A 12,954-nucleotide genomic window follows, 5' to 3' on the forward strand; every position below is an offset into this window, starting at 1 on the left:
ACACCGTATCGGGATAATGAACACTTATCAGCACGACAAAAAAATTACAATTTTTGTCATTCCTCAGCACGCATAGCTATTGAACGTGCATTTGGATTACTTAAAAAAAGATTTCGCAGCTTACTTACTGTTTTAGATATGAATCGAACAGATTTAATATCTGAAGACATCATTGCTTGTTGTGTATTGCATAATATATGCTTATTGAAAGAAGATGAATTTCTCATTGACGAAATAATCGAAGAAAATGTAAATATAAATGACATAAACGATAATGGTCAAAATAGAGCATTATTAGCTGAAGGTGCCGAAAAACGGAATCGTATTTGTGACCAATTAATTATAAGAAATGTGTAATAAAAGTAACTGTAATTCTTACTATAAATCAACTACAAATTTTACTATGCCAAAAAAATATGGTACGGATTTTTATATTTTAATCATTTTTGAACCACCACAGAATTGTAAATTTTTTAAAATTGTTAATCAATATTTTGAATGGAATATTTTATATTTTTGAACAATTTTTATTTAAATTGTTATTTAAATTGTATATGACCTATTGAGTGAGTTTGCTTAATAAAAAATAACATTTCTTAATTTTTAAAAGCATTCATTTATTATATTCAAAGATATAAATTTTTTCTCACAAATAAGCAGTACAATAAACTATAAAATCTTTAATGTTAAAAATCTTTATCTCTTTTAAATTAAAATACTGTATCTGTAACGCTTATAAAATATATTTACTTAAGTAATTCCTGAATTATGGAGGTATATAGTTTATATATTAAAATACATTAGTACTTTAAATATTTTATATAAAAAAGTAGCTTTATAAATAAAAATCTTAAGTAAAAACAATAATCAGACTTTTAAAAGTATAGCACTAAAATATGATCACACTAAGAGCTATTTTTAGAATTTATAAGCTTTTCTAATAAATCCAAAGCTCGTTTTTTATATTGAAGAGCCTCTTCTGCCTTTTGAGCTTTAAAAGCCATAAATTCTTTAAATCGACGTTCTTTATTCTCTTCACTTTTCAATGATCGCTCTTCTAATGAAGTTATTAACTGATTAGTCGGTGTAATCTTTAGTTTTTTTTCTGTAAGCAAAAAAATTATAGTTTTATATTAACAGTATACTAATTTTCGTAAAAAGTAAAATCATACTCACGGGTTGTAAAACTGTCCGCATCACTACTTGTGTTACTTTCATTACTGCATTCAGATAATGTCCTTTTTTTTTCCAGTAGAAGAGCAAGTAGCAAGTGGTGATATAAAAGGCTTATCCCCCATCAGCTCATCCATTAACTAAAGAAATTAATGTAATTTATCGTTTTTTAAAAATGTTATTAGTTCAATTTTATTAGTTAAGCTTACAGTCAAGTACGGCCAATGCTTGGCAGAATTGCCCGACTTATTATTGTGGTCTTTTATTTTTTTGTAAGTTTTCTTCATTCCTGAAAACTTTGACTGGCATTGAGGACCTGTGACATTATGACCATGAGCACGGAGTTGATCACTAATTTTCAGCCACACTTTCTTTTGAGAAATTTTACCGCTCGTCAGATCTGATTGTTCTTTTCGGTATTCATCAAGAAGCATAAGAATTGCTTCATGAGGCCATTTAAATACTGCAACAAATAATTAACTTTACCATGAATTGTATTTTTATTATTTATTTCATTTGCTTCAGTTTTAAATTACCTGAATCTTCATTTGTACTTTTAGGAGATTCGTCAACAATTTCATCAAAATTCAAACCGGGATCCAAAGCTTCAACCGTTTCTACGTCTTGTTCTGAACATTATAAATTATATAAATAATAATTCAATTACAAATAGGAACTTTTAGTTATCATAACCGTGAGATTTTTCTAAAATTATAAAAAACATTTCATGCAGATTAAACTCAAAAAGAAAATAAAACCTACCACTAATAAGTTCAGCATATTCTAAATTTTTTGCCTCTTCCAGTTTTAAAGTTGTAAAAGCTACGTCTGGAAATAATAAAACACATTTCACCAAAAAAAGAAGAAAAAAATAAAAGAAAAATCCAGACCTTTTTTTTAATATCATTGCAATTGAAGAAATTTATTAATTCACTCGTTATTCAAGTGTTAAGAAATAGAACTTGAGAATAAATAATACTTCTAGCTGTCTAAAAATACAATTTAATTTTCAAGCAAGGACAAAACGACATAGATATTTTTTCAAATTTATAATTCATAATAAAATACGTACCTCTTTCAAGACGCTTCGCTTCATCAGCGGTAACAGAAATTGTGTAACTTCGATTTGATTCTGAGTCAGTCAAATTTACAGAAAATAATTTTGGTAAAAGGTTTGCCATTGTTACTGGATCTTTAATTAACTTTTATGCTTTAAGGGGGATAGCCACTGTGACGCTGGAAAAAATAGGCAATTTTCGGGAATTTTTTTTACTAGGATAATAAAGGAATTTGGGGATCGGGTTTTTTTTGTTTTATAAAGTATATGTTGAGGATAATTCTCCTAAATTTTTATTCAAAAATATTTTGTTATCACAAAGTTATAAACATTTTTGTAGAGCACCAAAAAAATTTCCTCCATTGCCGGTACTGTAACTCAAAAACGGATTATCTGAAACAAAAACCAAACGGCATTTTAATCTATAGGAATGTCGCTATCGTCGCACGTAGGGGATTTTGAAAATTTTGATTTGAGAAAAAATGGCGCCATATTGAAAATTTTTCGTCTTTTTCCTCATTTTTTGGACTCAAACAGCCTTTAAAAATCTTAAAAATTAAAATTTTTAAAATCCCCTACGTGCGACGATAGCCACTAAGTAGACGAATACGGGGAAACAAAAAAATTGAGAATCGGTTCATATTTACGAAAGTTACAGTACCGGAAAGTTTGAAAAAAGTCGTTTTGAGAAAAACGCGAGTAAAGTTTTAAGAAGATTCTCGCAACTTTAAAATCTAGTCTTTCACAAAATATTCATACTCACATCAAACTATCAAGTCCTGGGCCATATGAGGGTTCTTCCTCCTTATCTTTAGTATTGACCTTGACTTTTTTATTTTTTTACTGGCCGTTTCCATGCGGCTTTCAGCAGCTTTAACCCGAGTAGCGTCGCGCTCAGCGCAGTATGAGTAGAGTGTTGGTCCTACTTTAACATCGAGATTCTCTAATATCTTCAGAGTTGCTAGAGCCCCATCATTGAATGTAATTGTTGAAATATATAAAGCTATTTCAACAATAAGGGAATAAGAAGAATTTGTTTTTGGGGCGAGCTGCCACACTAATGCATTGAAGCTTTCATTATTATTTTGTGTAAACCCACCGACACATCGTTCCAATAACTCTGGATTCGATAGATCTTCATAAATCGGTATTAAAGCTTCCGCAATATCTGCAGGAAGTGGTGGTTTTTCAACTAATGAGTCCAAAGTATTTGTTGCCACAGCTTTTTGAAATTGACACCACGAATTTGCACCTTCAGGACTAAGAAAATGCTGCGGATCTTCGGGTGATGAAAACTTGTGATAAAATGTTTGCCAAATAGCATTATACATCTCATCAACATCATTAGAATGACGTCTGATTGCTAAACCATAATACTTTGTAAATTCATTAATTGCTTTGTCCGTTAATCGACCTTTCCCACCTAAACTTTTCTGTGTATTTTCTTCTTTTCCTGTTTTTGTCTTCTTGTTAGTTCGTTGCTTCTTCAAAGCCCTTAGTCGACTGCCCATTCGTTTTTGCACGTGATTAATACATTCCTTTTTTTTTATCTTCACCATGTCCCCATACGGTTTAGCATCACAAATATTTTTATACGTTTTAGTGTCACCATCACCTATATAGTTTACATACTTAACGTTATGTAATAACTCTGATCGCATAAACATCTCTTTTATTCCATCTACCTCCATTTGTCCAGAAGAATTTTCATGGTTTATTGGACAGTCTAGAGCATGGTCTTGCATAAATTGATCGTATTCAGCTGTTCCTTTTTTGAGCTCATTAGCGCACACATCTTACAATAACTGGATTTCATACTTACATCTATGATTTTGCCAGTGAAGTAACCAATTAGAGAAGATATACCAAATGAAGATTTAAACCCTCTTTTCTTCCAACTACCGTCACCGGAGACAGAAATTCCAGGAATGTCATTGGATTTTAAATGCTTGCAGGTTTCTTGGATTTCTTCTTTAGCAGCTTTTTTCAACACTAAATCACAACAGTTTCTAGCTGCATTTCTGATTTGTGTGACCAGACGATCGTAAAAGCTATGGAACATTGGTCGTGGTAAATCCATGAAAGCACAAAATCTTTCAGCTCCAGATAACCCAATACCAATTATCCGCATTGCAAAGATGAAACGGCGATTAATTTCATACGCATTCTTGATGAGTGGACATGAATTTATCAAAACTGGATCACATTTTTGCAATTCACAACTAGTTTAAAACCTAATCCTCGAATACTTGTCTCAGTAAAGTTTACATCACCACCACACTTTTTACACGATACACAGCCACTTAGTAAATTAAATATCGAAAAAAATTTATAATTTTGTAGCTAATACTCGAATCAATTGTACAATCAGATTTTTGTGATAATTTCCTCTTGGAAGCACTATCACGTCGTTGAGAGCCAGTATTTTTTCAGTTTCATATCTGTTGAGCGGTCGATTAAATTTTTTCCTGTCGTTTGGCAGTTTTCTTTCGTTTTTAATAACTTTACTTTGTTTACGATCCATTATTTAACAAATTTTTTTGTTAAATAAACAAAAAAAAAGATCAGAAGATTTAAAAAAAATAAGTAAGTAAACAATAACGAGTACACTAAGAAACTCAATAAATTAAAGAACGAGTGTGTATTCATACAAAACAACTAAACTATGAGGTACAGTATCTCAACAATAAGAAAAAATATACGTTAAAAGTCAAATAATTGTAACGGTTGACAATCGTGCACAGCACCAAGTCGAACGCTGAAAACGACATTTAAGCGCGCTCAAAGCGTGTGAGCGTCCAACGCGAATGTACCCTATAATGAACCGCACAATCTGAAACATTCATGTAAAATTTTAATACACTGATGCTCGTAAAATTATTTATTTATTATGAAATGAAAATCTAGGCAAGATAGTGAGTAGTGATTCCACGGGAAATAAAAAATTTGTAGATTATATTTATTTTTTCGTAATTTCAATGATTGACTTAACTGTTTAATTTTTAAGCCGAAAGAAAAAATTAGAAAATTTATTGAGAAACACAACTCGGTGAAGTTTCACTTGGTCCACCAGTCCCAAGAACATCCGTTGATTACTGAGGAGAGTGCTCCGCAGTTTCTTATGGTTCCGATTGACTCCGAAAAACGCGATAAGGATCCGGTAAAAATAAATCTTAGGCAGAAGAAAAAAGAAGAACAGGAAAAATATGGAATATTTCTTGATGACGACTATGACTATTTACGACACTTGAAGGATGCTAAAAAGTTGTCGGTTGAATGGGAACGAGTGGACGGGCTGAGCAATAGCGATAAGAAAAAGGATGTTAAAGAACTATTTAAACTAAATTTGCCCTCGTCGATATTCACCTCTTCTATGGAAGAAAAAGTTGGTCTTTTGAATAAAGCTGCGCCAGTTTCGGGACCGAGACTGGATTTTGATCCCGATGTAGAGACTGCTATGGATGACGACTTTGACTATGATGATCCTGATAATCAGCTGGAGGATGATTTCGTGCATTTGGCTAACGCAGAAAGTTCTGGTCAATTCAATGAGCAAGATGGGTATGAGTATGATTCAGATGCTTCTTTGGAACCCTTTGATATTTCTGAAGAAGAGAGAGACGAAGTTGGCAGTTTAAATAGTCCTCGATATTAGTTTGAAGAAGAATAAGAAACTAAGTCGAGATTCACCGAGTATTCTATGAGCAGTAGTGTCATCAGAAGACATCAACAGCTGGCACTTGTTGATGAAAAGTTTGAAAAGGTTAGACTATCAAAGTAAACTATGTACTATTCGTTAGTTAAATAGTACTGAGTAATTAATTATATCGTTGTTTATGATAGATGTATGCAGTTTATGATGAAGAACAAATAGGAGCACTTGATGGTGAAGAAATTGAAGGATATGTTGACGATAATTTAGAATATATATTATAAATAGAAAAATACTTTCAAAAACAACAAAAAGAATCTGTAAGTATTTAATTAAATTTTATTAATTTAAATAAGTTGATTAGTTAATGTAATATTGGATATTTCAGGCAGTAAGCATTTCAGAATTAATGAAAGATTGCTTAAAAATAATTGAATCGTACTTAGACTCTGATGAAGAACTAGAATAAGTCGAAGTAGACGAACGTCTAAGAAATGAATGGAACTGTGAAAGTATCTTGTCTACTCAGCAACATTTATAATCATCCTAAAATACTGGAAGAACCTAGAATTAAGGTATTTTTTTTTTTTTTCATCACGATTTTTATTCCACATATCAGATAAGAAATACATTAATATAACAACTATTATTACAGAGGGAAAAGAAAATAAAAATAAACAAACACACGGGAATACCCTATGGTGTATTGGGCGAGCGGCCTGGAAAACTGACAGCAAAAAATTAGGCTCTATTAGGTTTGGAAAACGAGAACGAAAGAAATCCATCTCCTGCTACGAGATCGATCGCAGAGATTGAAAAAAGTTATTATAGTATGATCAGTAAGAGAGTGAAGGATGAAAGTCCTGAAAAAAAAAAAAAAAAAAAAAAAAAAAAAAAAAAAAAACGTTAAGGGAAATTGAAGAATTATCGAAAGGTGCTTTTATTTTTATTTTTCATTCACTTGCTTACAGTATTATATATAAATAAATAAATAAATGAATATAAATACTTTTGTTAATAAAAAATAATTTAATATTAATTTAAAAGTCATATACACCAAATGCACTAGGAGCATTTTCTGCATTTATTTTTCCTGGATCTATTTAAATGCCCTCATATGTCATAGGATGATCTTCGTATTTTATATTTTCACTATCCTTATTTTTAACTTGACAATCCTGTAAAACAATTTAATTAATTAAAAATATTTAAAACAGCTGGCAAAAATATTTTTTTCTAAATTACCAATATTATAAACCGTTTCTAAATAAATATTTAACAAATAAAACTTGATGACAAAGTATCAGACGAACTCAGCATATCAGAAGCAACGTCATTTTTACACTACCGGCTTTCAGCTTTCACCTGATACTTTGAATAATTCATCAATTTATGATGACAATGCGTAAGAGAAAGGTTCACCATGTTCATCTTCTTTCTCCAAGTACTAAATGTAAAAAGATCCTATAATTAATCATTATCACTTCTTCATTAACACATTTGATATGAATAAACTCTCAATATTTCCTTGTCTTTGTTTTCCTAATCGCCGAATAATTAATCTACTTTTGTTTAAAAGTAAAATTTATGAGATTTAAACATTGATAAAAAATTATCTTGATTCAAGCAAAATAATCTTGATCCAATAAATTTATTTTAAAGATTTTAATAATTATCAAACTTATAAAAATTATAATTAAAATTCTTGTTCTAAAATTATTATTTAGTATTTTACGTGTAGAATTTTAGTTTAAAATTTTAAAATTTACAAAAGAACCTTATAAGTATAATAAAATCTTATATTAAATAAATCAGTGAACAAACTAAACAATTAGATTGCTATCATCTTTATATAAAACATTTTCATAAATAGTTAACACAAAATTCTTAAAATTAACTATCGTGTCTTAACTTATAATAAATTATTTTAATAATTTTAATTATATTAATTATCACTTATAATAAATAATTTTAATCATTTTTTATACCTAAGTAGAGGAATGACAAAGGATATAAAGTACTCCGTGCGGATTAATTGAAGTAGATGAAGTAATTGCATGTGGTGCTGATAGAAGATCGTTAAAAAATTGCCATGTGCCTGATAAGCCTTGGCAATAAGCTATATAATGTTTATTTGCGTATCCTATCACTCCACACAAACTAAAATCAAATATAAATATTAATGTAGAAAATTTAAATAATAGCAAAGATAAAATAATAAAAGTGTAAGTACCGATAACGCAGTTGTTTTATTTCTCCCAGTAAATTTTCTTCTGATAAAATTATGTGTTTCGGAAAATCACGTAATTTAGCCTCTTTTGATTTTTTATTAAAAGTTTCTGGCATCTCCAACTCAATATATACATATACATTCAGAGTTCTAGTGCAAATTAAATTTTTAGTTTCACATTTTTTACAAAATAAATTCTGCGAAACACCCTCAAAAATAATGGAATTTTCAAGGGATTGAAAGCCATGATCATATAATGTTTGATAGTTGACATTTATAACAGGTAGATTTCTGCGATGATTTTTGCATGCTGGGGTTAGACAAAGATAATCCTCAAACACACTTGGCTGCTCATGAAAGATTCTATTCCATAAGCTGTTTACATCATCTTGACAGTCTATTACCCGTGACAGAGATTTACCATTGTCATTTTTATCTTCATTCTCACAATTTGTCTGTGTTATTTCACGATATTTATATATAGGATGTAATATCTGAAATCTACTTTAGTAAATTTTACCGAAGCTTTCTAACGTTATACCCTTTGACAAAAAATCAACGACAAATAAAAAAGTTTGATTTTGAGAATTTAACAAAAAATTTAGAAATTCCTGATCTTCCAAGGCCCCACTATATAAAATTTGAGCAATGCTGTCGAAAGGGCATGTATTGTATGTAAACCAGCTTATTCCTTCAAACGTTAATGGCCCAGATGAATTACCATTTTCTAGTAGATTTCTGGATAGCTTTTTTTTATTTCGTTTAGACACATTCTTCTTTTTTCCCTTCTTCGAGTTATCCTTGTTCATTTCGCGTAATTTTTTAACAACCCCATCATTAATCAAATTTATGTCAGGACATGCTTGAAAATATTTCCCTTCTTTTTTTATTTGTCTTGCTATACTAGTCACAACAGATTCAACTTTATTTTCGTGAGTTTCAACCAAAGGGGACTTAATCGAGTAGCAATGATCTTCATTTATAGAGTTATTAGAACTTGTAACAGTTTTACCTGCTCAGGTTGGCCCCTAATCAATTTTTAAATTAACTAACAAAACTAACAACAATAAAAATTACCAGGGCGCCACCAGGATTATTAATCACGGTTCCTGGAACCGGTCCAGAGCTGAGAAAACTTATCTTAGGGTAGAGAGAGTGGAGGAAGGTGCTGTTAAATAATAAAAATTTAATTAACAATCTGATCAGTTTTATTAACAATAAAAATTTAACAAACTTAACAATTTTAAGCGCTCACACACACACTTATAATCTAACGAAGCGGAGAATAACTGCGAAATAAACGATATTTACAAACGAACCTCCAATTGACGATACGATGACTAGACGGGCTTTTTTGAACGAACGGTCTCCCACACCTGCTTAAAACTAGATGGGCTTTTCTTAACGAACGGTCTCCCACACCTGACCTAAAACTAATGGGCTTTTTTGAACGAACGGTCTCCCACACCTGCTTAAAACTACTGGGCTTTTTCTAACGAACGGTCTCCCACACCTGACCTAAAACTAAGCTTAAAATTTAACGTCCACCGGACGACCAAAACTAACTCCACACTTTACGCACTTTTAACTTAAAACTAAGTCCACAGGACTACCGCATTTAACACTATTAACACTCTCTATCACGCATAACCCATACAATTCTTCACACACATAACCCACACTTCGCTTAATTAATTATATTTTTAAATTAAAAATGATTTTAAATTAATTACAATTTATTTTTATTTTATTCAATCATTGGCTATCGGTGAAACGAAAATTCCTATATCATGACCAATTTCTTACTAAACTTTTTTTTTCGTGTTGACCTTGACTCAATATCACTGATTACTTGGACTTAATGTCCATGCCGATAATTATCAATTTAGAGTAAAATTAATTTAATTAATTTACGGACTTAATCCCAAAATTATTAAATTCACACTTGACGGAATAGTTTTATAATATAATATTCTCAATAAATAATTCCTAATATAATATTCTTAATAATTTTCCACTCTATATTATCCTCGATAATTAATTCTCAATATAGAATTCTTAATAATTAATTCTTAATATAAAACATTATCACTAGCGTCTACTCGTCTTATAAATTATAAAAATTCGACACGAGTCGAAATAGTCAATTCAATTGCTAGAACATTCGCTAGTCAAGTCTTTGCTTGACCTTGGGTATTGGAATTTATGCGACACACAACTGACGCTTGACGAAAATTCCACGAATAAAAATTTGTCTATTTTTCTCAATGACAAAAATCAATCAATTTTACTCAGTTAATTATTGAAAAATTAATTAAATAAATTTTCTTAGATGTTAGTTAATTGATTGAAAACTTTTAGATATTAAAAATTTCCCCCGCAAGGTCGATCAAGTGATCCTCGGGTATAAACCCCCATGAAAATCACTCAATCCAAAAACTAGCAAATGTTCTACGATTTAATTATTGAATAAGATTTTCGTCGATTAACGATCCAATTGATAAATAATTAGGAGAAGTAACTGGGCATTGGATAAACCGCGGTCCACTTCCTTCCCACAGAGCAATAATTGACACCTTGATGAACAAAACGATGATCTAACTCACTCGTTGAGGATGAAGTCCTAGTTGTAGTCGGCTTCCTTCGTCTCGTCACTACTCTCGGGAACGGTCCTTTTTGATTTCCGTGGCACTCAGTCTGGCGGTCACACTACTTCTCCCTGTTCCGCTGCACGGCTCACCTATTTTAACCCAAACTCACCCCCTCCTATTCTCCCTTTAGGCCCGAAGATCGAGACGCGCCAGTGCTATGTCGAATAATTATCGATATTCGGTGACTTATCGATTAAGGGTAATTTTACCCTGTTACAAACTAATAGTAGTGGCACAACATTCTTGAACATTAGCTTTCTCAAATTCAATTTCACTGTTGTCATTAGAGTTTGAGATTTTATTTTTGGTAATTTCATTAACCGGAGTTGAATAATTTTGAATACTGGCATCTTTGTTTTCGTCATCATTAAAATCCTCAGAATTAATCCAGTTAAATTTCTTGTGCTTTGGATCATTGCCCAAACCTTTCCAGTTCTCGTAAGAAGATTCATCTAGAGGCTCTTCGTCAGATTCATTTATAAACTTTTTGTTATCATCATTGTCTACTAGATTTTTATCAGATTCATTTAGAGGCTTTTTGTCATCATCATTGGCAACTAGATTTTTATCAAATTCATCCTCTTGGATGCTGACGATCTCTTCTATAAATTTAGATAGTTTTAGTTGAAATAATTTTACTCCTCCAATTAGCATTCGTAAATGTGCTTTTATAAAAATGTCTACTCTAGATGGAAGAGATATTTGTTTAGGTAAAATAATTTTTAAATCCTTGAAGCTCTCTTCAACATAAGAAGAAGTTGGCCGAAGGTTACTATGTTTAATACAAACTTTAGACCATAAAGCGAATTGTTGCAATTTTTCTTTTAGTAATGGGCAGAATTTTGGCAAATAGAAGCAATTTAACGTAGATCCATTTGTTATTATCGATAAGGAGGGCTTCCCCAGTTCAACTAACCAACTTGAAATTTCATGTACATCCTCAACTATAATTTTTTCATCGCGCAGTGAATTTTCTTTTTCAGGATCAAAGCTGGCATTAATCTTATTAACATTTTCTTCCATTTCGTTAATAAAAGTCGTAATATCTTTTGTTGATATTAGATTTTCTAAAATTTGTCTTGCTTTTAATGAAGTAATATATTCATTTCGAACCTTAAAGTCAACGACTGAATCTTCGAATTCAACGTTACAAACTATAAAAATTAGAGTTGCAATTTGCTCAAGAGTTTTAAAATCTTTAGCGTCAATAAGTAGTCCAACACAATATAAATAAAAAGTTTTAATGTGTTTGTGCAAGACAAAATTCCACAGCTTCCATGTACTAACAGTATGCAGAAAATGTGCAGTGTCAAGCCGTATGTATGTTTTTATAGATTTAGATATTGTGTTTGTTTTGGCATTTTGAAAACATTCTTTCAAGTACTCTGACAGTGAGAATTTGTTAAATTCCATACAAGCTGCGTTGAGAAGAGCACGGGCTCCATCACAAACAACTTCTTTCGGTAGTAAATTTCCTAAACGTAACCATCTGTTAAGCCAAAAGCCAATGGTACCAGAATCATGGAGTTCCGAGAGCATCTGATAAACTGGTACTGTTGTATTTTTAAAATTTACAACTATTTGATATAAAAATATATTACTAGTTTTAATACCTTTACTGTCCATAAATTTCCGTACTAGACCACCAGTTACATCAATACATATTGAAGAATCTTTCGTACAAATGCGCCTGTACTCTTTATAGCAATGTAATTGTGATGGAGTTAAATAAAAGACCATAAAAGGTGTATCCCCTAGATTGATAATACAATCTCGATATATCGGATCAGCTGAAATATTTATTATGGCTTTTATTAAGTCCCTTCGGTCTTCAGGTTTGACATTAAACTCTTTCTCAACGGATTCTTTATTTAATTGATACAAAACGTTAGATGAAAATAACAACGGACATTGAGTATCTCCAGGCTGTAGCAGTAGGTCATTTGCTTCCTTCATCCGCGTACCTTTCACACCTTTTTGTTTTACTTCTCTTCTTACAGCATCCCGGAATTCACCTTGAAGTGGCCGTTGCACTTCTTCGTGTTGGTTATGACGAGTATCGCGACATTGAAAGTGTACAGTCACTGGGCCTTCTTTTTCAGGATTATTAACAATATAACCAAAAAGTGGATTACTGCATTTTTTACTCTTGCACTTACCATGCATTGTAGCATAATAATCACCATTTTCG

General features: G+C 31.2%; 2 protein-coding genes across 2 annotated transcripts; one reads left to right on the plus strand and one right to left on the minus strand.

Annotated features, from left to right (window-relative positions):
• Positions 1–315: 315 nt before the first annotated feature.
• LOC141537097 (uncharacterized) lies at positions 316–2,542 on the minus strand. Its single transcript, XM_074257932.1, has 6 exons — positions 2,246–2,542; positions 1,936–2,001; positions 1,710–1,802; positions 1,383–1,636; positions 1,177–1,313; positions 316–1,105 (listed from the first exon to the last, which is right to left on the minus strand). Exons 1-5 carry the CDS (start codon positions 2,352–2,354, stop codon positions 1,227–1,229), a joined length of 609 nt encoding a protein of 202 aa, XP_074114033.1. The 5' UTR covers positions 2,355–2,542; the 3' UTR covers positions 316–1,105; positions 1,177–1,226.
• Positions 2,543–5,098: 2,556 nt separating this feature from the next.
• Positions 5,099–7,489, plus strand: LOC141537112 (protein LTV1 homolog). The gene is made up of 4 exons (XM_074257953.1): positions 5,099–5,993; positions 6,074–6,202; positions 6,271–6,457; positions 6,538–7,489. The coding sequence occupies exon 1, from the start codon at positions 5,352–5,354 to the stop codon at positions 5,883–5,885; it is 534 nt and encodes a 177-aa protein (XP_074114054.1). The 5' UTR covers positions 5,099–5,351; the 3' UTR covers positions 5,886–5,993; positions 6,074–6,202; positions 6,271–6,457; positions 6,538–7,489.
• The last annotated feature ends 5,465 nt before the right edge of the window (positions 7,490–12,954 follow it).

The sequence above is a fragment of the Cotesia typhae genome, unplaced genomic scaffold (assembly GCF_013202065.1).
Source record: "Cotesia typhae breed Kobodo isofemale line unplaced genomic scaffold, CoteBio_Ctyphae scaffold_58, whole genome shotgun sequence".
In the NCBI taxonomy this organism is placed as follows: domain Eukaryota; kingdom Metazoa; phylum Arthropoda; class Insecta; order Hymenoptera; family Braconidae; genus Cotesia; species Cotesia typhae.

Excerpts from the sequence above, each read along its gene's own strand:
- LOC141537112 (XM_074257953.1), top strand. The coding sequence starts at position 5,352 with ATGGTTCCGATTGACTCCGAAAAACGCGATAAGGATCCGGTAAAAATA.
- LOC141537097 (XM_074257932.1), bottom strand. The coding sequence starts at position 2,354 with ATGGCAAACCTTTTACCAAAATTATTTTCTGTAAATTTGACTGACTCA. Across the intron at positions 1,803-1,935 it reads ATATGCTGAACTTATTAGTG|AACAAGACGTAGAAACGGTT; the intron begins GTAGGTTTTATT and ends TATAATGTTCAG. Across the intron at positions 1,314-1,382 it reads AGCATTGGCCGTACTTGACT|TTAATGGATGAGCTGATGGG; the intron begins GTAAGCTTAACT and ends TAATTTCTTTAG.